General features: G+C 45.9%; 1 protein-coding gene across 1 annotated transcript; it reads left to right on the top strand.

Moving 5' to 3' along the window:
* Nucleotides 1-1,895: 1,895 nt before the first annotated feature.
* Nucleotides 1,896-22,857, top strand: LOC144164829 (uncharacterized). Its single transcript, XM_077695091.1, has 6 exons — nucleotides 1,896-2,131; nucleotides 3,889-3,961; nucleotides 12,302-12,734; nucleotides 15,943-16,031; nucleotides 19,311-19,500; nucleotides 22,718-22,857. Exons 1-6 carry the CDS (start codon nucleotides 1,896-1,898, stop codon nucleotides 22,855-22,857), a joined length of 1,161 nt encoding a protein of 386 aa, XP_077551217.1.
* Nucleotides 22,858-27,225: the final 4,368 nt, after the last annotated feature.

The raw sequence follows: 27,225 nt of genomic DNA, 5'->3' as shown, positions 1-27,225 counted from the left end.
TTGTGACTTCCTGTAAGTTGAGGAGGGCAGCAGTAAGAAAAGCCGGGATAATCTGTCTCTGGACGATACACAGCGCCTGTATACCGACCCCCTTCCTGTGTCCCCGTCTTCAGTGCTGTTAAAAATGCGGTCAAATGTAAATAATTTCCCAGAGTTCACCTGCAAGTCATTTTCGAACGATCATCTGACATCATTTTTTAGCTAAAGTCTTTTACCTATTCTTTATTGAATAAAACATGCATATATTATATATTATCAGCAATGAACGTTGAACTCACGCAACCCGGTACTTTTTTGTAAATCAGGGCTTAGTAGGATATACCGAAAACATGTAGTATTACTAATAATAAAAATGTAGGGACACGTGGGCTGGCAGTGCAATATCGAGATCTATGTTTGACATGACGGGATAGCAGAGATATATGCCTCGCTCAGTGCACACGAAAAGTTTGGGCAAGGTGGTTCCGGAACGATATTTGTGAATTCCGCATATTGAAAGGCGAAAATGTTACCTTGATTAACCAGGACACGTATATTCCCCAAACATGCACGCACAGTATAGCGATAAAAGTACAATAGCTTCCCTGGAGAAGCACCACCTACGTAAAAGAGGCCGGGTTATTTCTCGGCTCAACTAGCAAGTCGCGTAGTTTTTCTTCTACGTGTGTATTTTCCCGCCTATAACTTTATGTATGCAAGAGATCGCATAGTAACGATCGACGTTGCGGCCCGTTAGCATTTAATTTATGAAGCGTTCACTTAAAGATCAAAAAGCCTCACAGCAGCGCCAAGGTTGTAAGAATTAGACATACCCGAAGGTACAACCCGTTCCCATACTCTAGAAAGAGAGGAAAAGTGGTTCGTGTGAATGCCGTGGAATAAAATAAAAAAATGTAGTTGTGTTTTTCAATGATAAGAATTTTGTATGTTCGAGCGTAGGCATACATACTGGTTCAACGACGGCATAGTACCACGTCGTTTTGTACTCTTGCGTATATAGTTTTAGGCATTAAGAGTACATTTGCACACGTGTCAAAATTGTGTGTAGTTATTTTCGCGTGGGTGGGTATTTCAAACAAAAGCCTCTCTGATTTTGTCGAGAAGGCCGTGTCAGTTATGTGGATTGGTATCTCCAGCGTAGCCACATACATAAAGGGAAACGAGCCTTAGCGCACTCACAAGAGCATAGCAATCACTGAAGTGGAAGCATACCTGATCATAGCGACCATAGCTAGAAATGAAGAGCCACTAAGAAAAATAAAAAAAAGAGGGGGGGGGGTGTTATGCATATGTTTTGGCGTAAATACGGGTGCCTCAGCTGTAACTAGGATCCCGAGCACTGTTTTCTACCGCTAAAATTGCTAGAATGCAAGTGAGGACCCGTTCGAGTTTCAAAACTAAATGCTGCCTTAAGAAGTTTCGTAGAAAAGCCGCGGCTTCGCCTTCCCCTACAGCAGCTCTTTCATAACTTCCCCGCCTCAAAACACGTGATAATTATACCAACGTAATCTTACGAAGAACAAATTATTAGAAGCAGAAATTTAACCGAGCGCTTAGGCAGCCATTCACTGATGTGTTCGCAGAAACTCCACAGAAACTTCTTGTCTTGCACTGCGTGGACAGGACTTACTCAAACAAGTTTCTTTATATATATAGTCCCGAAGAAATGTTTTTAATCTACATTATAGGCTTATAGGCTCGAAGCTGACTGTTTTAGCCAGGGAGAGGAACAAGTCGGCGATTTTGCAGCCGTAAGCAGCGGCTTGCGAGCCCGTGCACGGCGTTGCAGCGTGCGCAGCAGTCAACGCAATCCAATCCAACCTCAGCCACGACAATAAACCGGCCGGTACAAATCCTCTGTTGTACTGGTTGTACTGACTCCATTTTCCCTCAAAATGGACAAGTACGGTCTCTTCCGATTCCCCGATGAAAGCTTTGCCGTGGAGTCGGTTACACTCATAAAAGATTTTGACCCCATTAGAAAGCACAACTCAAAGACCTGGCCCGAATTCACGGGGCCAACCCAGAAGCGCAACTGGGTCAAAGTGAATTGGCCCGATGAGGACAAAAATAAAAGAGCCACCGGAACGACAAGCCTCCTACCAGCCCAGCTTGTGAAGTTAAGTCGTAAGTACTATTTTATGCCAGTCCTTTTAGCTGACAGTGCCAAAACTTGTATATGCTGTCCCTACTGCTTTGTACAAGCGTCTAGATCGTTGTTTATTCAACCGTACAACTCGAACGAGGACAAACGGCCGCAAGCGACACAAACGCACGTGTTCGTTTCTTCGATATCGTCATGTGCACTGGCTGTTGAATAAAAATAAATGAGTGCGTCCAGGTTGGTCATTCATTCCTTTGCATGATGATCGACCAGATGCGAAATTTAAGGACATTCCCCCAGTTCTAGCCGCATAAACGCGTTTGTAGGCCGTGTGATACCTTAGTGATGCAATCATTTTTCTTTAATTCATAGGGACTGACTACAGTGACGGGGCCCGTCGCTTATAATCTGCACTACAGTGACGGGGCCCCCTCAAGACTGAACGCCAAACCCGCCGCGGTGGCTCAGTGGCTAAGGCGTTGCGCTGCTGAGCACGAGGTCGCGGGTTCGATTCCCGGCCGCGGCGGCCGCTTTTCTGATGGAGGCGAAAAGCAAAAACGCCCGTGTGTACGAGATTTCGGCGCACGGTGAAGATCCACAGGTGGTCAAAATTAATCCGGAGCCCTCCACTCGGCGCGCCTCATCGCCTGCGTTGCGTCGGCGCGATAAACCCCACAATCAATCAACTGAACGCCAACTCAAAACAAGCCGATTAGCTGCCTTATCTCGTTCCGGGATTTGGTGTAGTGGTTCCGGCGCTGACTACGGACGTTAAAGTCCCTGGTTCGGTTCTCGCACTTTTTTTTTGTGTGTGTGTGTCCGTAGTTAGCGCTTTGTAATATCAAAACCTCACGGCCGCTTTAAAATTCACGCAATGAGAGCAGTCGGTCTTGGTTATTTACTCAAGCGGCCGAACCGCTCGCTGGAGCCACGGCCGACGTTACACCCGATCTCCTCTAATTATTACCAGTGATTAATAATTAACCGTGACTCTGGCTAGTCAGTGAGCGGAAGCGGTTCGGCTGGTTAGGTAAAAATCAAGACCGACTGCTCTCGCTGAAATATTGTGAAGCGGGCGTTGGAGATCCGTCCAGATTGAGCTAGAGTTAGTCCCGATCACTGTAGTGCAGATTTTAAAGCGACGGGCCCCGTCGCTGTAGTCAGTACCTAATTCATAACACCGCGTTCTTGCATTAACGTGATGCTGTTTTCCCTGTTTGTTACGATTTTTTTATCAACAACACATGCGATTTATTGGCGGTTTTGTTACATGTGGCTTATTAATGACGGAAAAAAAACTGCTCGAAAGCGAGGCACAGGGAACACGCAAACAGGACAACGCTACTCGCAGCTGCGAAGTTTATCCCACAGACTATTATAAGAACGCAAGAACAGCCAACAGCACGCCCTCCTGTGCAAACTGATGTCTCGAGAAAACGCGATAAGCGATGAAGTGGTGGTGGTTGCCTAGATAATCGTACTGCTAAGCTTGTACCTTGCTCTGCTGTCGTTAGGTGCTTGGTACCGAAAAGGTGCGGTTCTGTTTATATGGAACGAAGTGCATGCAGTATGTATCCATACTTTTGCGCTAATTCCGGAATACCTTGAAGGCAGTCTTGTTGCAACAGACATTGTCGACGCTCAGATATCGTGTACTTTGCAAGTAGGCTGTACCCTGTACATTCACCATTACTTTTAAGAAAGTAGCCCAAGACATGCATAAACATAAATTTTTGCAGTGTATTCACTAATATATGTCATGCGTTCTTGTTAGCGGTTGGGAGCGAACTTGAAAAGCTCCTGGACAGGATGCTTCAAGAAACACGGGATGATTCAAGGACGACGAAGACTGCCAGGGCAAGTACCTACCTTGCTGTTCTTAACGTACAGTGAACGAGAGCTGCATAGGATTTTTTCTTTATCATTTACTGTTTTTTTATTCCTTTTTTGAGTTAAGTGTAACTCTGCATGGACAATGAATTTTTTTCTCAAGGCCTCGACAGTCTGTACATGAAGACATGCAAAGAAAAGCCTGGAAGCTAACGATAGCTTGCATGGGGGTAGAACTTTGAAGATCCCTTATGTCACGGATTTAGCGGAAACTTGTTAGCCATGGTGCTTTCGGCAGATAGAATGAGCAGTCTTTGTAGAGAGGACAATGCTGGTTCTGTGGCAAAAAAATTGCTGCCGGCACTTCACTCTGCCTCTGATGGCAGCTGTCATCCTCACTTTCCAGTCCCCATGAGTGAATATGTGGGAATCGTAGATGGGTATCTTAATGTCACAGCAACTTTGAACCGTGCAAATTCGCCGTGAACGTCATTGGCCTTTGAGTGGCTGGGTGTATAGGTATGCATGGAACTCCATGGTTAAGGGCTATAAATCGGCATTTGGTAGCCTCATGGAACCAGCATGACCCACATGTGATGTAGCAGTTAAGTATCATTAGGGGAAACCATATTGCCTGGCGTTCAAAGCATGCGAGCAGGTACCTCAGGTGTGTTTCATGTTCTGGTGTAGGTGGAGTGCTTAAAGGGCTGGTGAAGAGCTTTTCAAAAAAAATTTTTGGGGGGCATTACATTATGGTTTTCCTGATGCTGAATTCGAAAAACATGTTTATTTTATGTGTAAATACACCCAAACCATCTTTTTTCGTCAAAACAAATGACCCCTGCTCGAGGGCACGGTGAGAGCCCTGGCTGCCTTTCGCGATTGACTGGCGGCAGATGACGTCATATTCGGAAGTGCCGGCGCTGCGGGGACCGCACAGCCTGAAGATAAAACGGCTTTAAAACGGCTTGCCCAAAAGAAAAGACGGCTATTTAAAAAAGCCAAGCTTTCTGGAAGACCCGAGCACTGGTTAGCCCTACGGACGGCCAGTGAGTCGTACAAAAACGCTTTAAAAGATGCGAAGAAAAAATTCATGCATGTCACGTTACCGTCGCTTTTATCAAACGATCCCAAAAGATTTTGGAACACTGTGAACGAGACGGACCGCTCAAGTTTATCTCTTTTTGATTCTCAATCGAACCCAATCGCTGAAAATTCTTGCGCTGAAGCGCTAAACGATGTATTTATAAAGGCGTTTTCTAGCGTTTCTAACCGATCATTCCCCAAGTACAGTAGTGATGCAAGATTTCCAATGGTTCCTATTAGTTTTGAATTTGATGGCATAGTACGTATTATTGATGATCTAAAATTATCCTCTTCGAGTGGTCCGGACAATATTAATGCTAAAATTCTTAAAAACACGAAGGCCAATTCAGCTATCATATTAACTAAAATATTTAACCAATCATTGGAACAGGGTAATCTGCCTGACGACTGGAAGATCGGTAAGGTGGTTCCACTCCATAAATCCGGTGACCGTCATTCATTAGGAAATTACCGCCCAATTTCATTGACCAGCATCTGCTGTAAGATCATGGAACATGTCATATTTTCACACTTAGCAAACTTTCTTGAATCATTCTGTTTTTTCACTCCTGTTCAACATGGGTTTCGAAAAGGCTTTTCCTGCGAAACGCAACTCGTAGCATTTACAAATGACATTCATTGTGTGCTTGATCGGGCTTCTGAAGTAGATTGTATATTTTTAGATTTTTGCAAGGCATTCGACACAGTGTCTCACCAATTGCTTTTGTACAAATTGCGTTGTCTTAATATTGACCCTAATGTATTAATGTGGATTGAGTGTTTTTTGACTAATCGTTTCCAATATGTGCATGTTAACGGTCATAACTCTTCAACAGTTCCTGTTACCTCCGGTGTTCCCCAAGGCTCTGTGCTTGGCCCGTTGCTCTTTCTTATTTTTATTAATGATTTGCCTGCAAATCTAACATCTCCAATAAAACTTTTTGCGGATGATTGTGTCCTATACCGCGAAATAAAAGGCCCTAACGATGTTCTGTTGCTGCAGAAAGACCTTGATGCCGTGTCTAACTGGTGCTCGCAGTGGCAAATGACCCTAAATTTGAGTAAATGTAAATTAATGCGCTTTTCTCGCCGTGAATCCTCTTGCCGTTCTTCCTATAGTATTAACAATTTTCTTTTACAATCGGTAACGTCATATAAATATCTCGGCGTCATTCTCACATCAAACTTGTCATGGAATATGCACGTCACTAGTATTACGGCTAGCGCTAACCGCATGCTCGGGTATATCAAAAGAAAATTTTCCAAAACTTCTGCATCCATTAAACTTCTTTTGTACACGTCACTAATCCGTACCAAACTCGAATACGCTGCTTCAGTTTGGGACCCTTTTTCTAAATCGCTCATCGACACACTTGAAGCAGTGCAAAACCGGTCAGCCCGTTTTATTCTTTTGAACTACGACCGGTCTTCCAGCGTAACACTCATGAAAAACTCCTTATCACTTCCGCCCCTTTCTTTGCGCAGAAAGATTTCGCGCATGTGCCTTTTCTTTAAAATATATGAACTTGATACTTCACTTAAAAACGCGTTATTCACGCCACCAAGTTACCTCTCATCCCGCATAGATCATTTGCGAAAAGTTGGCGTGCCTCAATGTCGTACTGTTTCCTACTTGAATTCATTCATCCCTAAAACATCAGCGGAGTGGAACCAACTGCCGTCTTTCTTAATGCTTGCAACCAAGGTTGAAAAGTTTAAGAAACAACTGATTGACTTCTACACGCCGCGCTAAGTTACAAATGTTTTGCCTTCTGTTTTGTTCGAAATGTTGTGTATTTCGTTAGGTTTGTTTAATGAAGCCAATTTTGGTTTGTACCAAAGTGCTACGTCTTACACGTGCGAATGAATACGCCGTGAACGTTTTTTTTGTGTGTGTGTGCCAACTTCCTTTTGCAATTCATCGCAAATGTTTCCGTGCTTTTTGTATTTTTGTTTTTTCATTGATGTATTCATTTTGTACCACTCCCCTCAATAATGCCCATTGGGCCATGAGGGTATCTGAAATAAATAAATAAATAAATAAATATCATTCTGTCCCCATTCAGATACGGGCTAGAAGGTCCTCTGGTGAATGGAGGGCTCACACAATCTTTCCTTAGAATAGGAGAGCCTGAGGGAAGTATAAACAAAACAGGTTCGCTTGCGGCGAGCTTTAGAAAGGGGTTCTCCCCCAACGACTCATGGCCGACTTGTTTCTCGGGTGCAGGGAAGTTGCGCAGATATTGGTTCGCCGCTTCCACTACCAGCACTAGCCACAATTCCTAGCACAATTTTTCAACCCACCATCATCCCCATCCTCGAATGTGGAACGTTGTTTCTACATTTGGACAGGCGGCAACAAGCTCTGTGCAGCGGCCTGCGATGTGCGCAGGCAGTGCGGCCGGCGCCGGTCGCCACGTCACGCAGAGGTGCTGGTGCCGGGTCGCTGCTTGGCCGGTCAGTGGAACGTGGCATTGCTACACATACGCATGTTTTAGAATAGGGGAGTTGAACGTTGGTCGCCCCGCAAAAGGTAGAGGAACCCAAGCGCAGCACGCTGGTCCCGGACGAGCCTTAGAACGCCTTCCCCAACAGCTCCAGCCGGCTCAGGTTGCACGGATCGCCGGTGTTGTTGGGAACTTTAGCTTTAGCACCAAGGGAGATAGTTGGTCGCCGCTATCTCTACAATTTCGAATGACTATCCTTAACACAGTTTTTCACCACATTATCATCCCCTTTCTCGCATGTGAAACGTTATTCCTACGTTGATAGTCATTCTAGCGATCGGTGCTGTGCTCATTCTTGCGCGCAGGTAACGCTATCCATCGGCCTCTCGCCGCATCTCTTGCTCGGGCAGGCCTGTCGACGAGCCTCCGCGACCGGTCGGCGCTCTGCATCGCGATACGAATTCGATCACCTCTTTCGAAATCACCTTGGATGACAATCCCTAGCACAATTTTTCACCACACTATCACCCTCTTTTGCACGTTTACCTTGCTTTTCGCGACGGCCTTGATTCTGGACGGCAGCGAAGAGCGGTCGCTGCCGCGGCATGTGTGATGCGAGCCGTTTCGTGCGCCGTGCGGGCATGCACGACCGGCGAGTGTGCGGAGCGCTTCTGCGCGCAGAAAACGCTTCATTCTTTCAGCTCGCTTGATTTCTTCTTAAAATCTAGCTATTCAGCTAAGCTGTCATCACAGCCAACAACGTTGATCGGGAAAACGAGCAAGGAGTTCGGGAAGCTCAGAGCGCTGTGGTCCCACAAATTTTCGAATTCCCTTATAATAATGGATCAGAGACTTGGGGTACCTCCGTATTTGTTTGAGCCCGTCGCTTCGCGTGTGAAGCACAGAGCAGCCGACGACACGGCCGGCCCCGCGACTACTCGTGAAGGCAATGTAGTAGCCACGAGTGCTCGGGTAGGAAATTTCTGGTATCTAGGAGTTGCTTTAGGGAATCACACAGTAGCATTACGGTTAAAATATCGACGCGAAAGCAACTTAAGACAATCATGATTAATAAAGTGCAGATTACAGGCCTGCTTAATTCGGAAAGTTGCCCAGAAAACTGGGACACAGCGAAGCGGCGGCGCACGTCACTGGCCGTCTTCCGAATATGACGCTACTTCCGGTCGCTGCCTCTCAGTTTCTCGATCTTCCGGCGATGCGGCAGGAAGCAGTGGGCGAGGCGTAGGGTCAACTTTAACGACCAATACCGCTGTCCCCAAGCTAAAAATGACCAAAAAAACTTTACAGGCACAAACTGACCAATGTAATAATTGTAAAAAGTAGAGTTTTGCCTGGTTTATAAAGTGCTTCAGTAGCCCTTTAAATCACTTTACTCTCACCGCATGTACCTGGGTTTGAATGTTATGTACCTCGGTTTGAATGTGGCCCTTTATCTTTTTTAGTTGCAGTAGTTTTTGGGATTATTCTGTTGCCAACAATGGCCGGATTTTTGCATCTTGGTACACATAATTATTTATAAAAAATTGCACCTTTTTACTTCCCTCTCCTTTTGGCAACTTAGCTCTTGCTGAATTCCTGGTCACAGCAGATATTTTTGCGACACAATAAAACAAAGTTTGAACCCTTCTCTACATGGTGCACCTCATATCCCAGGTGTATGTTCAGTACAGAAATCTTGAATTAGTGCCTCTGCTCTCAGCATTTTTGCTTATCCATCACACCCTTTCATTTTTAATGTCAAAACAACCTGTGTGGAGTTTTCTCGGGTTGGCACTTTTCAGCACGATGGCCTCATATATTCAATGCTAGAAGTTATATTGCGAGTCTCCTTTATAGATTGCAAGAAAGTTTTCTAGCATTAAAGTTTTTTTGTTACTTTGGTAAACTCGGGAATTCAATGGTTTAGTTTCAGAAAGTATGTTTTCACTGTGTTTCTTTTTGTATCACTAAAGGCCCGGAAACGAAAGGCAGTGGCATTGGAGGACCGGGTTCTGCAGCGACTCAGGCAGGAGGCCAACGAAAAGGTACTGGTGCGCATTTATAAGGATGTTATGCTGCTTTGCTGAAGGTACTTCAGCGCACTAAGTGTTTGATGTTGCATATGGTTTAATTGCTAAAGTTCTGATTATTGCAAAACCCTGTTTTTGCCCACAAATAAATGGGGGAGGGTTATTCCCTTTTGCAAAATATTGAAGTGAAATAGCCGTGCATTCTCTTCAAGTGACATTGCTGATATCTTAGAGTGGTCATGAAGACAAAATGCCAGTTTGGTTCATAAGGAAGACTGCTTTGCCGTTTTGACAATAATACGAATTTTAGAGCAAACTTCAAACAAATAATGGGGATATGAAAGCAAACATGTGTATCAGTAGAAATTTTCTAGCAGCTTTCAGGCAACTTTTCTATGATGCCACAAAATGTTGTTTGTGCTGCTAGTGCCCGCTCAACTAACCCTTCGCTAATGCACATGACCGGGCAATTGTTGTGAGGCCTCTAGTTTCGTTTTTCATTCTAGTTAAAACTTTTCGGGGCTGGAATGGAGCTGGCTGAGGTACTGAAGCCTAGCTCTTTTATATTAAACAGTTTTATTTTTCTTCATGACCCCTTTAAATGGTTTTTTGTGACAGAGACAAAGGGATTTGTTTGCCAACACAAACAAAGCCTCATACATAAAACAAAGCTCCTGCTTTGTCACATCAGTTTTTACCAAAGTCATTGCTAGTTCAGCATTGCTGCCATGGAGGCCAGTGAATGGGAAAGCTGACTGGTCGATACATGATTTCGAAACATAAGAATAGCGCATGGATGAGACAAGTGCATACCTGCCAACTCTCCCGAATTATCCGGAAGAAGCACAAGCTCTGTACACAAGGGGTCTTACACCATTTCAATTCAGGTTAGAGCAACTGCTTGAAGCAAGGCGTTGCCTGACAAAAAAACTGGGAAAAATAGAAGCGTTAACACAGGTTAGTTCATTTTCCCACCCCTGCACTTTTGAACCAACACATGCTTACCTCAGAAAAAAAAACATGCTCAGGCTTTGAGGAAATTTTCCTAACAAATTCATGGTTTGATATCAACAACGTCCTCATTGAAAAAGGTGTTTACAATGCGCGGAAGTAACCTTGAAAAAGGTGGTTGCTGTATTCTTCCTGCTACATTGCCGCGCCCCCTTTGCACTGAAAATAAAACCGACACTTCTTTACCAGTGTTCCTGCATTTGTTCAGTTGTTTCTAGCAGCTTTCAGGCAACTTTTCTATGATGCCACAAAATGTTGTTTGTGCTGCTAGTGCCCGCTCAACTAACCCTTCGCTAATGCACATGACCGGGCAATTGTTGTGAGGCCTCTAGTTTCGTTTTTCATTCTAGTTAAAACTTTTCGGGGCTGGAATGGAGCTGGCTGAGGTACTGAAGCCTAGCTCTTTTATATTAAACAGTTTTATTTTTCTTCATGACCCCTTTAAATGGTTTTTTGTGACAGAGACAAAGGGATTTGTTTGCCAACACAAACAAAGCCTCATACATAAAACAAAGCTCCTGCTTTGTCACATCAGTTTTTACCAAAGTCATTGCTAGTTCAGCATTGCTGCCATGGAGGCCAGTGAATGGGAAAGCTGACTGGTCGATACATGATTTCGAAACATAAGAATAGCGCATGGATGAGACAAGTGCATACCTGCCAACTCTCCCGAATTATCCGGAAGAAGCACAAGCTCTGTACACAAGGGGTCTTACACCATTTCAATTCAGGTTAGAGCAACTGCTTGAAGCAAGGCGTTGCCTGACAAAAAAACTGGGAAAAATAGAAGCGTTAACACAGGTTAGTTCATTTTCCCACCCCTGCACTTTTGAACCAACACATGCTTACCTCAGAAAAAAAAACATGCTCAGGCTTTGAGGAAATTTTCCTAACAAATTCATGGTTTGATATCAACAACGTCCTCATTGAAAAAGGTGTTTACAATGCGCGGAAGTAACCTTGAAAAAGGTGGTTGCTGTATTCTTCCTGCTACATTGCCGCGCCCCCCTTGCACTTTGCACTTTGCACTTCTTTACCAGTGTTCCTGCATTTGTTCAGTTGTGCGCACAAAAGCTGTGCTTGCTGTTCTGCCTAGTGCATTGCCCTTGGGCGAAACAAAAACGATAAAGAGACACCAGAACAGGTGGCAACCTCTGTGATTGAACGCTATTTTCATATTTTACATGAATCACTTCCAGTGGTGAATTCGTTGAGCTAAGCTGTCGATATTGCTGCTCAACAGTTGTTATCATTGTATTAGTTTTGGTGGCTTCTGTGAGCAGTAAAAAAAAAGCAAAATCCAAAAAACTAATAAAAATACCCCCAAAACCTTCTCAGCACTGATCCAGTGCAGTTATAACGGGAACAAAAAAGAAAACGGGTGAGGTAGCAGTATGTAATACTCAGCAAACTAAGCACACATCAACAGGTAAATTTTGATCATAATGTCGCCATCAGCAGGAAGTTACGGAAAGTTGCGATGGCTCAAAAAATAAAATCTTCGCAGTGCACAAGAGTCAAAAAGGAGGCGACATTAATGGGCATGGTTGTCAGCGAAATTCTCTCTTACTTCCCCTGCTTGAAATGTCTAACAAGATTTCAGGACACGAAAAGAGTTGTCTGATAAATAGCCTCATTGTGATCAAACCTGTTCTGGAGGGAAAATTCGAGGTATGGCCGTCTATCAGTGGTTTTGTGGAAAGCACCTTTTAAAATCGGGACTTCCGTGTTTTGAAGAAGGCATGATAGGGCTGGCTATGCATTGGCCATTCAAAGCCTTTGCTTGCTTCCAGAGTACCCGGGACCTGGAAAATGACCCTGAGGCTGCAGCAACCACGGCTGAGGCACGAGCTGTGGTAGGCAAAGCCTACAGCACCGCAGCCAAGACCACAACACAAGCCGACGCCAGGGTTGCGGAGGCTGAGGCCAGGGCCGCTGAGGCGGAGGCCAGGGCCGCTGAGGCCGAGGCCAGGGCCGCTGACGCCGAGGCCAGGGCCGGTGACGCCGAGGCCAGGGCCGGTGATGCCGAGGCCAGGGCCGCTGAAGCCGAGGCCAGGGCCATTGATTCCGAAGCCATGGCAGCAGAAGCCGATGCCAAGGCTGTTGGCGTGGAAGACTCACGCTTGGAGATTTTGGAAGCACGGGTTGAGGCCGCTGAGAGCAGGGCTTTCGAAGCCGAATCGAAAGCCCTGTTTGCAGTGGATTCTCTGTACCCACTTCTAGAAGGTATGAATCAAAAATTGTCACCTCTAGCAACACCTTCTGTTGAGCATTTCCTGTCGCGTTAGCTGATAATGGCTTCTGACGGCCATTTTCCTGTTGCTCTCTCTTTCCCTGCCTCACCTGCTAGCCTTCCCGCATACTCCCAGCCTAAGTAGTGTCCACCTGCCAAGCAGGCAGCTTCACAGAAATTATGTAACAATTTACAGCGCTTGTCTACCATTTTCCTTTCACCTCCATGTTTGGAGCCTCTAGGATACCTACTTTGGTCTCTCACCCATAGTGAGGCATGTGCCTTCAGGCATGTCTCAGGTGTCCCTAGTGCTCACATTCGAAAAGGAGCAGTAGGGCTTTACAGCCTAGTTCAGTTCTGCTATCTATTGGCTTCTGTTAGCAGCTTTGTTTGGTTCAGATGCGGCTCACATGCCTTGTGTGCATGTGCCATACGGTGTTGCTGCCTTTGCTGCCGTTGCTGCCTTAATTGTTTATTTAAACAGTGGCCTGTCAGGTGAATGTAAACCTGTAGTTACAGAACTTGTAGATGTAGAATGCTCACTTTAAACTAGCGGTGTCTTGTTTTTCCTTTTAGCATACGGGGGCACAGTCAAGCAAACTTGTGATAGGAGGAAATAGCTAACTTTCTGTGCCTGTTGACTGCATTCTTCTGATTGCGCACCATTTTTTACACATAAAGGACAACTACTGGGTTTTGCACTTACGGCAGCTGTCTTATGGCCCATGGTGCACTTCACCTTTCAGAAAGTCTCAACCAGCACTGACAAAACCTTTGAAGGAAAACTAGTCTTTTACAGCCTAGCATGTAGCTCTAGGCCCTGTTTTTCGTTCAAAAGATAGCTGCGGTTTGACATCAATGCGAGCTGTTTTTTGAAAACAATCACGCTATGTGGCTGAGTTATACCCGTGCCACACGTACATGAAAATGATATTCAGTGTTTAAGGCCTTAAAGTACCGAATTACATTATTTGGGCAGATCGTGCTGCATGAAAAAATGCAAAGTATTCGGCATGATAATCAACAAAGAAATGCACCAAAATTTTAGAAGCTTTTAAAGTAGATAAAAATATTTACAAGGGTTAAAATTGTTTTTTGTAATAAAAAATGTTATGAGAAATAGTGTTTTCTAAAAAATGGTGTGAGCCGTTTCTAAAAGTCGCTTCAGCAACTGTGGTTGCCTGCCAACGGTAGCCAAATCTGAAAAATTCAAAACGACGACTAACACGATGTTTTGCCTTTTGCTGCTATTTTAGTGAACTTTATCCTTATGAGAACTTCCGCACCAAAAGTGCACAAAAAAGCGTCTTATTTCGAAGTTAAACCCTTTGAGGGTTGAATGTTTTTTGCCAAATGCGACTCCCCCAGGGTGTCGCATTTCTGCTTCTATTTCTCATTCTACTTCTGATTTAAATTCTTCGGGTGAACCTATTTCAAGAAAAAATTATCGTAATTTTTTTAGGGTGACCATAGTGAAGTGACAAAAAAATCGTTTGTGTCGTTACATATATGTGGTTTATTCATGAGTAACACAAGAAAAATTCTAAATAAAAACGAGAGAGCAACAAGCTGGCACCTTTTCAGTGAATCAAAATCAGATAGACATCAGTTTAGCGGGCGCAAAAAGCGGGAAGCACCCGGAGGAAAGGCGCACCGCCCCTAAAATAAAAATAAAAAGAAGAAAAGAGCCTCATCAGTTTCACAGGTGACCTTGGTCTGTGGTAGGCGCAAGAAGCGAGAGGTGCCCGGTGGGCGACAACCAGCGCGCCCCCTTGTTAGCGGATGCGCCAACAATAGCCGGCGCGCCACTGAGGTAAATCATAAAAAATAAAAAGAAGAGCCATCGGTGCAAGAAAAAAATTTGACGTATTTCCGGAGTGTGGCAGCACATGCCAAGCAAGAGAAGTTGGCAAGAGAAGTTGGCGAAAAAGACACGCTTTTTAAAGATACAAGTAATGCCGTATATGTACGTCATTGACTGTTTTGAAAGTGTTTGCCGATGCCGTACATGTACGCCCGTGACCCTCAAAGGGTTAACTACATTTCTGTGACAACTCTCTGGTGCTGAGAGTTTTGTTGGTTGATTTGATGCCCATCGTGTTCGAGAGTAGGCAGATTTAAGGCATTCATGGAGGCGAATGAGTTGTGCGGAACTCCTTAAACCGAAAATGGCATTAGATTTTTGCGTGTAGCAGTGAGTTAATGGCATTAAAACTTAAAGGGACCCTGCAACACTCTGAGCAGTGCAAGTAAACCTGCGCAACGTTTAGATTACACTGCCAGGAATACCTAAGCCAAATATACACGTGCACGTGAAGCAGTGAGTGCGCAAATCGCTGTGAAAGACGTGGAAAAACCAACCGCACTCTCTTCAGTTCTTGCACCCTTCAGGCCATGCCCCCCTGGCATGGCCTGAGCGACGTCATAGAGGCCATGGCTGCCCGATCGGCTGTCACTGGTCAACTTCACGGCTAATTTCTCCCATTTCCGCCGTCGTCATCGCTGTGTACGAACCTCTTCTATGTCTGAACCTGTAGGCACAGTTTTGCCGTTTCTCTTGTGTTTTGAGTGTGCACGGAGTTTGAGTAACGAGCTGAATACTTCCTTTTCAACGGGACCACTCGACTACAAACGTTTATTGCATCAAAAACGCCCTACCATCCCGAGCGCTTGCTTGCGAGCAGGCCACCATGCCTGCTTTTTTGTGGCACCAGACCGGAAATAGGCGCCTCCACGTTGCGGAGAAAAGGAGAAACCTCCCCGGCCTGTGATATATCGAAGGCTGCGAAGAGAACGCCGCGAGCCGCCCCCCTCTGCGGGAGAGAGCGCGCAGCTTTTGTCGCTTTGTCCCTGGTCTAGTTGGGAGGGAGCGATTATGTGCGATTTCTCATTGCGCGTAGTTTCGGTGATAGTGAACGGATTTTCATAATTCTTGCGGGAGGAGATTGCTGGGACAATAGACTTTACCCCAAAATACATTGCTAGCAGTCGATTGTAACTGTTGTAGGGCCCCTTTAAGGCATTAAGCACTTAATGTCATTTTTCGTGTACGTATGGTATGGGTATTACCTTAAACATGCAGTGTGTGCTGCAGAGTTCTTGCACTAGCCACCTCTCAGAAAAATTGACCTGTGCACTGCAGCTATGCACCTGTTATATACACACATCTGTATGTACTTGTTTTCTCTCTCTGCTTTTTAGGGATGCCTGCACTCTTTGCGGACATAAAATCGTGCATGGTGAATCGGCCTCTGGGAGAGAATGTCGCAGCTGGGAGTGGTGGCGCATGTGTAAGTCTGGACACCAAATCTGTGATACTAGCCGAGGCATATTTTCTCTTAACAGAAACAAATTTACAGTGTGTGGGATAGTTTAAAAAAAAAGTCCTGGGATGCTTAATTATATCCAAGTTCGACAGCTAAAGCAAGTTGGAAGAGACTGATGTTTATGCATAAATGTCTGAAAGGGCCAGGAACAGAAAATTTATTTCTTTAGCTTAATTTTATCTGCTTGAACAACATTTCAGGAACATAAATGTAAAATATTTTATCAACTCATTGCTTTAAATTTTAATCAGTGTCTTTCAAATACTCATTTTGAGGTGCATCTCAACAGACCTTGGACGCTATCAGTTGCAGCAAAACATTCGAGAGTTACACGCCCTTTGTGTGGGTGTGCTTTGTACAGCTGTTAACCATGTAATTCAAAAATAACGTCCTTTATCAGTTGCCATTGACAGTTTTCTGCCCATGTGCCCTGGCGGTGCGACTGCTTTGATTATTTTGGCAACAATTGTAACAGAACTCTGACCTTGCACATAGTTTTCTTGCTGGATCTTGCATTCTTTTGCTGAATTTTTTCAGAATTTTACCTCTGTTGTGTAAGATGGCATCAAGCCACTCGAAAAAGAAACAAAAAACTTTTTTGTGTGTGATTATAACTTGTGGGAGCCACAGAAGTGCACAGGAGTAAAAAATAGAGTGCATGTGAAAAAAATTGGCTCCAGTCCATGCTGTGAAGGTGGTTGGAAAGCAAAGCTTTAAACGACACCCACAGCAATTGCCCATGTGACTTCACTTGAATTCACACATGTGGCTCTACAAAGAGTGAAACCAGAGATTCTGCCAGCCGTTACCTGGAATCCGAGGGTGCACCATCCGAGCACAGCAGCAGCGTCGGCCACGGCCGGGCTGGAGCGGTGAACGCTGCCGCTGCTGTAGCCCAGCCGTGAGTCGGCAGAATGGAGGAGCGTCTTTCGAAGGTTGAGACAGCAGAACCTAGCCATCCTGATGTGCTAGCTTGGGGCAACACCACCGCGTGACACAAGCGCGAACATTGATTGATTGTTGAGGTTTAACGCGCCAACGCAACGCAGGCGATGAGGTGCGCCGTAGTGGAGGGCTCCGGATTAATTTTGACCACCTGGGGATCTTTATCGTGCGCCGAAATCTCGTACACACGGGCGTTTTTGCTTTTCGCCTCCATCAGAAAAGCGGCCGCCGTGGTCGGGAATCGAACCCGCGACCTCGTGCTGAGCAGCGCAACGCCTTAGCCACTGAGCCACCGCGGCGGGTCACAAGCGCGAACACCAAAACAATACGACATGTGAGCTTAGGGATTCCCATTTATACCGATTTAAACTAGTTACTTCAGTAAGTTTGAGAATTGCGAGAAAGCTCAGTGAACTTTTATAATCACTATTTATCAGAACCAGTTGCTACTTTCGCCTTTTGCAATACCTCTAAAAAACACAACCGAATTGGTATTCACCTTTTTAAAAAACGGAGTTCCATTCGTGCAAGCAATGCGCAAAAGGTAGTTGTTTAGCGGCCAGATGTCTGTATGTGGTCTCCACATCTCCTTTTCACGCCCTGCAAACCAATCCTTAACGTATCCTTGCCATGTGAGCACTTAATTCTATCGGGTCCGGGTTACCCAGTAGGTGCTGTCGAACAAGTTAATCAAGCTGTGCAAAGGAAGCACGCAATTGACGCGAAGCACACCAGAACAGGCCAAAAACAACCGTCACTAAAACAGCCGATGAAACCGACCCTGCAATGCGCCCACCGGTGCAAGCAGGCAGCTGTGTGCGGGGAACGGTGGGTGATGATGCCCTATTGCTGCGCCATCGGGGAGTGAAAACTGCCCTCCCATCCTCATCCGCGTTAGGAGTTTGTTGTCCCGCACGCCACGAAGGAATCGTTGGCTAATAGAGATAGAAAGCTTTGCTTTAAAATGCAGCTTAAAAACTGGTTTGTACGTGCAGTCCAGAATTCTGGTCTACCTTTCAAAAATTTCAATTCACCTAGTGCTGTAACTGCTAACTTAATGTTGAATGCAAGCCATAGGTGAGGATATTGAAGTGACTAAACCGCTAACAGAATTATTCATTGCACGTAAGCAATCGAATTACATATAAGTGGTTTCAGGATGCGCAGTGTCACTGTTCCTCGCTTGCTATTATTGTGCTTGGTGAAGGAAAAATGAGTTGACCCTAACTTCCGAACACTAGAAGCTCCTTCAATAATTGTGTTTATATAATAAACAACCCTTTTAATGTTTGAACGGGGAAGCAAACAACTAAACTCGCGCACACAAAAGCTAGCTGGAAACGTAGACTGCCGCATGTTTGCTTCCGATGTACCAGTTAAAGACAAAGGAAACAGGTTTTATTGTTGGCTGATACTGCCTTGTTTAGACTTGTGGCGGGACCCGCTGTGGTGGCTCCGTGGCTAAGGCGTGCTGCTGAGCACGAGGACGCAGGTTCGATTCGCGGCCGCGGCGGCCGCTTTTCTGATGAAGGTGAAAAGCAAGAACGCCCATGTGTACGAGATTTCGGCGCATGTTAAAGATTCCCTGCAGGTGGTCAAACTTAATCCGGAGCCCTCCACTACGACGCGCCTCATTGTCTTGCGTTGCATCGGCGCGTTAAACCCCACAATCATTCTTCAATCAATTAAAAACGCATGTAAAATATTTCACTATGTTACTTGTGACCCCTCCCCATCTGATCTTCCTAATGACATCCCGGCGAACCTGGCAGGTATGCATGTGCCAAATAGTCAATGAGTAAAGAAATTACCATTCAAGCAGTAGGCACGTTGCTATTAGAAAGGTGTGCCCCTACTCTCCATGCTGTATGCGTACTCTGAAGCTTATCAAGGGGCATGCCCTCAAAGTAGCACGTACCCAAACTAAAGTATTGGAGAACACTTCATAAGCAGGAATGCATGCTTTCTTAACACAATATTCACTGGTTTGTGCAAGAAAAGTGCCGGTCATTTGTACCGAATTTGCCAAAAATGCATGGTATAGTAGTCTGCAGTGCCTGCTGGAAGGTTGTTCATGTTTCGCTAACTCATAGTATATGTTCACGTTTCACATGAAGGAAGGGAGCCCTGTGTATGAGCTTCTGTGCAAGGTACCAAAAGTAATCGAACTAGTTTAAGAACACACCAAAATCCAGCTTATTGGTGGCTGCTAATCGATACTTTGAAACAAAGGTGCTGTGTCTAGGTCATCAAAGTATAACTTGGTGAACTGGCTTGCCTGCTTTCTTCCTGTCGCAGGTCCAGTTTGGCACAACCCGGATCCCAACGATACGCCTGCTCAGGCTGAGCAACACGCCGTCGCTCTACACCCAAGAGCTGGCCCAGATGGTTTTCGGAAACGATACCCTGGGCAGGTGCTGCCTGAAGGGGTCACTGAGCGGCGGCGGCAAAACCGCTTTAGATAAGGAAACAGTGGACGATATTATTGGTGAGGCTGTTTGCACACTGCAAGTGGTCACTTCACTGAATAATCTTGCATGTAGCACTGTTGCCAAATAACATGATTGTTGCAGCTCACTTGCTTTGGGTACTTATTTGTACCCACTGGGTGTCATGCTGAGCATGACATTGTGGCAGCTGTTTTTTTTTTAGCAAAAAAACTAGATTTTGGGGGGCTGAATCTGAGAGCTTGTTAAAGATCTAGGGATGCTTTAAAGTAAATTATAGCCCTCTGCTATGGCGTGCCTTTTAGCCCAAGAAAAATGATAACGTCTAGAGCCACAATAAAAAAAATCATATTAAAACAAGCTTGGGTGTACGAAATCAGCATTTTATCACTCATTCACAAGAGATTTACCTTGATAACCACATCTAAATCTGTGGCAAGCAAGAAAATATTTCAGGGCATGCTAGCACAAGTGGTGCCCACTGTATATGTAGCTATGCCTTAAAAAATACATTTAGCAAAATTGTAAGCGCTATTTTTTGGGCAAGTATTTAGCACTAAGGAACTGTGTTGTATGTATACATCATAATTTAAGTTTCTAAGTCGTGAAATGACTCGGCATGTATCTGTCCAGCAGCTTACTTTAAAAGGGCAATAAATGGGTTTTCAATACTGTGATTTCACACCGTGCGGTTGAGTATATGTTCACGACAAAATATCGCAAATATTGCCCCTCTGCATAATGCAGGCGTTGTATAAACATGAAAAATAGATTTTTCTTTCATTGTTTAGCTGTCACGTGTTGCCTGTCATGAGCGACACGCCCGAGAGGAGGTATGGGCACTAAAGAAGTAGAGTGTGAAGGAAAAGTTCCACAAGCAAAAGTTGAATGAGGAGGACGGGGAGGAGGAAGAAGGCCAGGCTACATTCCTCGAACGACACCCAGTTTTCTCGGACCCTGGGCAGAGCCGAGCGACACATCGGGCAGGCGAACAAGATCCAGGCTGTGTTCCCGGACAGAGAACCCGCAGCAACGCACTGTCGGCGGTTCCAGGCGACATCAAGGACCAGGCAACGAGAACCAGTTGAGCTGCTGGCGTGGGACGCCTGGCCCGGGCACTCACAGCAGTTCTGGCATGCACCGGGGAACTCTGCACTGCTTACTCCTGTCAGCAATGACTGATTCCGCAATGAGCAGGCCCCACTGGACATGACTCGCACCAGCTCCGCGTGCAACCGACAGAAACAGCTAATGACATAAGAGGCATCCTGGCACAAGACAACAGCAGGCAAGGTTGTGTGCAAACATTTTATCAGGAACGTTCAGGCACAGTGGGCAGGGTAGTGATTTGGTGACTCGTGTAAATGTCATCCCCATAAATAAAATGCTTCTCCAGATCTGTTTAACAGTTTCTCCGGATCTATTATCTGCTTAGCTGGATTGAAAGTGACAGGAAAAAATGGATCCTAGTAGGCTCGCCAAAATGTCACATCGATCAAGTAAGTGGATTACAATGAAAACATTGTATTTATGGGGATGACATTTACACGAGTCACCAAATCACTAGCCTGCCCACTGTGCCTGAACGTTCCTGATAAAATGTTTGCACACAACCTTGCCTGCTGTTGTCTTGTGCCAGGATGCCTCTTATGTCATCAGCTGTTTCTGTCGGTTGCACGCGGAGCTGGTGCGAGTCATGTCCAGTGGGGCCTGCTCATTGCGGAATCAGTCATTGCTGACAGGAGTAAGCAGTGCAGAGTCCCCGGTGCATGCCAGAACTGCTGTGAGTGCCCGGGCCAGGCGTCCCACGCCAGCAGCTCAACTGGTTCTCGTTGCCTGGTCCTTGATGTCGCCTGGAACCGCCGACAGTGCGTTGCTGCGGGTTCTCTGTCCGGGAACACAGCCTGGATCTTGTTCGCCTGCCTGATGTGTCACTCGGCTCTGCCCAGGGTCCGAGAAAACTGTGTGTCATTCGAGGAATGTAGCCTGGCCTTCTTCCTCCTCTCCGTCCTCCTCATTCAACTCTTGCTTGTGGAACGTTTCCTTCACACTCTTCTTCTTTAGTGCCCATACCTCCTCTCGGGCGTGTCGCTCATGACGTCAACGTTCAAACTAGCATTGATGCAGCTATTTGTCATGCAGCCTCTGTGATGCAACTGGCACTGAAGTCGATGGCACCGCTGTTTGCGTGCGAATCCTTGACCGGCGCTTCTCTAGGCAGGTCCCATCGAATGCTGCAGCCAACCACGTGTTTGGCTCTGGGGGACCCTCCTAGTTGTTCCGATTGGTTGGGTGGCCGCCCGTGTGAGCGAATCTCAGGCACGGTGTATCTTTGTAGGACGAATGTCATCTCCACCATCATTTGCACAAGCTTAGCTGAGTTTGTAGATATAGCACATTCTTTACAAGGATGGATAATTAAGAAAAGCATGCAGTGTCTTCTCTAAGCAGAAACACTTTGCGTGCAGCCACTGCATCTGCCATGCCAGGGGGCTGCGTGCACACACGAATTGACATGTGCCACAACAGCACAAACTTGTTGCTGATTACCAGAGCAGAACTATGGTGAATACCAACTTAAACTTGCATAAGGGGATGGTAGTGCGGAGAGAAATTGTGCAAGGGTTTGTTGTTGGTACGGCTTGTTAAAGCGGGGACCAAATAATTCCAGTGATGCTGAGCCTTCTCTACGCGAATGGAAGGAGGATGGACCTGTTTGCCTTAGCAGCGCCACATGCAAGAAATGCTAGTGAGCTTCTAATAGTTAATGGAAGTCTTGAAAAATTATTGGGCGAGCATGTTGTGTTTTGGAGTGCACTATCTAGTCCAAATGCTCAGTTCCCTTTTTCAAAAACTGATGTGCGCAACCTAGCACAGTGGACACAAGGAGCAATGCAACTAACAGTACGTGGAGCATTCACGATGGCTGCTAAAAGAAAGTGCGACGTGCCGAGTGGAGCCAGTGGCTGCATGTATCTCGCAGTATAAGGGCCTTGACAGCTTTCTAGGTGTTCCTGCTTTGAGCTGGTCACCTCATAGCACCTACAGTGCTTTGAGGCACACAAAAAAAAGAGCAACAGCCCTAGGCTATATATGTAGCACTTTTCAGTGAACAACAACTTGGCTAATGCTGAACGCTTTCAAACCATTTTTTTTATGGACATTCCTTTGATCATACTTCAACGATTGCACATGTAAAATTGCAGCCTCTTAAACCTTGTTTAGGACTGCCCTTAAATCTGTTTTGTTCTTTTTCAGTCCATGTGCTGGAGAAATTCTCCAACGTGACGGAGTCTGACGTCCGTAGCTACCTGCGCCGCAAATGCAACAATGCGGCTACAGCTTTAAAGAAAAGCGGAAGTGCCGCCACACAGGCACCAGCTTCTATCGCTGAATAAACAAAGTTGTGCTTCGTCTGGGACCTCGAGAATTTTGAGTTTCTTGTGTGGGTTATTCTGCATGGCTTGTTGCATGCTTGAAGGAAGCAATACATTCAGTAATGCATTCTAAATGCATTTTCAGTTTAGCACTTTAATGCACTTTTAATGAGATTTAAATACATTTAAAATACTATTGCAAGTGAACTTTGAGTGCATTTTAATGCACTTCAAATGTATTTGAGATAATATTTTAAGTGCACTTCTAGCACACTCTTGATTTGGCATGAATACATTTAAAATGCATTTTCAATGCACTTAATAAAGGCTGCATTCCCAGGTTCGTGAAGGTAAATATGTTTCCAATGTATTTTAAGCACACATTCAATACATGTAGACATATTCAAGATTGCATTTTAAATTCATTTTGAATATGATGAGAATATATTTACCATATATTCCGAGCGTACTTAAAATGCATTCGTGAAATGTACTTTTGCTGTATTTTTAATGCACTAGTAATGTATTTCGAATGCGGACAAAATAATGCAAAATAAATACACAATTAATACATGTATTAAATGTGTTAGAAATACATTTGAAGTATGGCCTTTTTTTGCTAAGGGTACAAGTGCTTGTCTGAAGTTCTCTTAGTGTTGCGGCTTCAATGGCGGTCAAACTCTTCTGAGGCACAGGTAAAAAGGTCGTAGCGTAGCGTAAGGTGAGGAGGCGCTATGCAAAGTTTGTGGGGAGGGGAACAAGGCAGTCCTGGTTCTAAATGGCGTAGTGTGTGAGATCGGGCGCTGCCCAGTCGGCTGCCTCGTTCCTCTCTCCAGGCTGCCCTGGGGTTCAAATAATGTTATGCGTCGTTTTAAGGGGGTGGGCGAGGCCCCTAAAGCGCTTCGAAATCTTCTGTTATAATGTGGAGGCTCCGGCTTGAGCCCTCGCCTAGACGAGGGCTAGCAGGAGGAACCAGGCCTCCACCGCCTGTGCTCTAGTGTGAAGGAGTGTCATATACACGTGCGCAGCTCTTTGGCAGTCCAGTATTACAATGACGGCTTTCGTGCCACCGTACATGTGGGCATCTGTATACACTCTATTTTCGTGATCGTTAAATTTCCGACGAAGAAGCTTCCCCCTGGCATGTCTGCTCCCTTTGCGTAGGCCATGTTCTTCGGCGGGCGGAGTGCTTTGAAGTGAAGGCCTCGTTCAACGTCGTATCGGTCACGGCGCCCATTTTTTTTCGCTCAAGTGGGGTGCCTGATTTCCAGAGAATGGCGCGGCCTGTTTTAGTGCTTTTGAGACGCTTTTGTGTGCTCTGAGGGCGCCTTCCCGGATCTCTTCAAAGGTGTCCAGGAAACCTAGTCGAATGAGTTTATAATTCGCTGTGAAGATCAGGAGATCGAACGCGGCCTTGTACGCCTTTCTGATAACTAAGGAATTCGTCGTAATAGCGAACATTAAGGCAGAGATAAAGATAAAGAGGAGACGAAACACACGCATAATTCCGTTTAGGCCACAGAAGCAGGGAAACACCAAAATGTACATGATATCTGAAAGGGTTATCATAAAAACGCAGTGAAAGGAAACAAAGCAGTATCACTCATATCACAAACCATGTTCCAGCGCCGGCCCATATCACATGGCGAAAATTAAACCCACACGTATGCACAGCATTCATCCATCACCCACGCGTTAATGCCGTTAATACAGTTCCCATCCATGCGGGTGAGCCGTTGATAGGGCGGGGAACACGATATTCGGTTCTTAAATTAATGCTTGAATGAGTCTAGTTGTGTCGTCCTCCCGGAATCCTACTTTTCACCTTGTGAGGCATTTTATTATTTGCACAAACTGGTTTGTGGTTTTGTGTTTTGTGTAGTTTGGCTTTTGTAAGGCCGACTCTGCCGGTTCTTTGTAGGGACATCCAAGTATTCTGACGTGGTTGTGCCCCAGGACGATGTTTTGATCGATTATAATGTTGCTGTTGTATTCTTTGTCCATACGTATAAAGCCATGTGCTCTTAGGATTTTCATATTTCTCGGAGGCATAGCTTAGGCTGTAATGTGGAACAATCTTCAGGACTCAGTTTATGGCGCTACCGCAATCTACTTCAGGCGAGTATAACTACTCGCTGTCACTGATAAAGAATATTGTAAAGTTTATGCGCGGGAAATAAGAAGTTTTACTTTGATGTCATCGTTTTCAGAACTTCATCTATTTTATGTTTCCATAGTGAGAAGTTGCAGCAAAACGTGCAGCATTTAGGTACTTTTATTGCATCTGAAGGCCACCAATTCCTTGTTTACAACTGGTAAACACTGCTACAGGAAAGACGGCATACAGCATTAGACATTTAGGATAAAGTAATTTTGCCTGCAACACAGGCCAAACAGCTTCTTTAAATAAAGCAGTGCTTCCATGATGCTTGTAGTTTGCGGCTGGAGCGTGGTCTGAGCGAGATTTGCGGTGCTGTCGATCGGCGTCTGCAGCGCTCCGTCAGCCCTTGGCCGTGGCGGCCCCTATAGGCAACGTAGCTCGCACTCCTTGGCCGACCGGAAGCGGTTGGTGCCTCGAAGGCAGCGGTACGGCAGCAGGGTGCTGGGCCCAGCGCGCACGCAGGTCAGTTTCGGGCTGTTGTCCAGCGGGACAGCGAACACCGGAAAGCGGAGCAGGCGCACGCTGCAGTGTTCCGTGGGCTCTGGGTGCCGGCAGCGGCTGGGGCGGCGCAGCCGCCCACCGGCACGCCGCCGCAGGCCGCAGTGTCTGCGGCACTCCCGGAGCGACCGGAAGGCTGCTGGGTGCGGGGCCGGGCACTGGCCGAGCGGGTAGGCCCACTCGAAGCAGTGGCTGCCGTTGAAGAACCACAAGGGCCGCTTCATGTCGCTTCTGCAGAGGCAGCGAAACGGCGCAAGTGAAATGAATACCTTAATGACGCTACGCCTTCGACGCAGTCGCTTCTTGTAGCTCACGACTGGTACTTAGCTGTTTCCTAGCAAATTTTAGAGCGAAAACTTCATTACTCTACCGATGTCAAGACCATTCGTCACGCTGCAATTGACTTCCAACAACCGGCTCGCAAGCTAGCTGCCCCTCGCCTTTCTTTCTTAGCGCTTTGCTCGCTCGTAGGGTCGCTGCTGCTGTACCATTTCCAGCACATGGTAGCACGTCTGCGCATGTGTTCCACTGCAAGTGAACCACGTGACTAGGCGGGGGCTTAATGGCTGCTTTGCCACCTCTACGTCTTTCAGTTCCGCCATTGATGACGCGCCGGTTGGGCTGCCTGTACTTGTGCTAAGCGCAAGTGAACAAATGCATTCATCTAGAAGATTCGCCGAGACAAAGACTACAAAATCCCAAGCAAGGACAAACTTTAACAAAACGCTCTGTTCATTCTCTTTGCTTTCGCTCGGGATAACTATGTTTAGATGTGTTAAACCTAAGCCATTTTTTTTCATGAGCGTCTACCTAGTAGTAGGAAGTTACGAACGTGCTGCTAAGAAGCGTAAAGATTGTTTGCGAACTTGTGGAATTGTTTGCACTGAGCAACATTATTCGATGTACTTAATCTACAGCGTCATCATAGTTGACGCCAAAGTTGAACCATGCAGTGAAAGGCAAGGTCCAGATTGGGTTCCAGGGACGACAATCTGGGTTCCAGGGGCGACAAACTCTGGTAACCTTATAAGCGCCCAACTTTCCGGAGAAAACGTCGTCGATGTTGTTCTCGCAGTTTTGCGCTCAATAAAAAATGCGTTCGAGAAAAAGAGGAAATAAAAAAAGAATAAGTCTTATCTCCACCCGGGTCTGCACAGCGGAGTCCCAGTGCTCATGAAGCTGTGCTGTGTACGCACGTTGCCGGTGCATGCAGCAGAAAAGTTGCGGTCCTATTGTTCGCGGTATATACTCACTTGGCGGACTGGGCACGAATGGGGAGCTTTGAGAGGCTATGTTCCCGCTTCACAAAATTAGCTAAACTGTGCATTGCAAATGTAAAAGTTGTAGAATAGCACGTGTAACGTGATACCTGACCGTTATGGCACGTGACTACAGAACAAGTGCGCAGTAACCGCGCAGAACCCTGGTTTTAGGGAAATTGTTGGGTGCGGCGCTCTGCTTGTTGACTTAATCCGCGCCGTAAGATGGAGAAAGGAGAGCGAAGACCGAGGCACATGCACGGAGCAGCAGAAAAGAACCCAGTCGAAGCAGTAACCGCGCCATAAGACAAAGATGCAAAAACGAACAGCGATGCGAATACGATGAATCTGTAAAGAAGTCGTTGATAAGTATCGGCAGGCTTTCACCTTCAAAGCACGTAAGCAGACGTATGTGACTGCAAGCGAAAGGAGGAATGCTTTTGCATTACCAATTAGCGTCATGCAATGCCA

This window comes from Haemaphysalis longicornis, unplaced genomic scaffold (genome assembly GCF_048455015.1).
Source record: "Haemaphysalis longicornis isolate Haplotype H1 unplaced genomic scaffold, Haemaphysalis longicornis Haplotype H1 scaffold_14, whole genome shotgun sequence".
NCBI classification, from domain to species: domain Eukaryota; kingdom Metazoa; phylum Arthropoda; class Arachnida; order Ixodida; family Ixodidae; genus Haemaphysalis; species Haemaphysalis longicornis.
The sequence above is the reverse complement of the archived record's forward strand: the minus strand, read 5'-3'. Positions and strand labels throughout refer to the sequence as shown.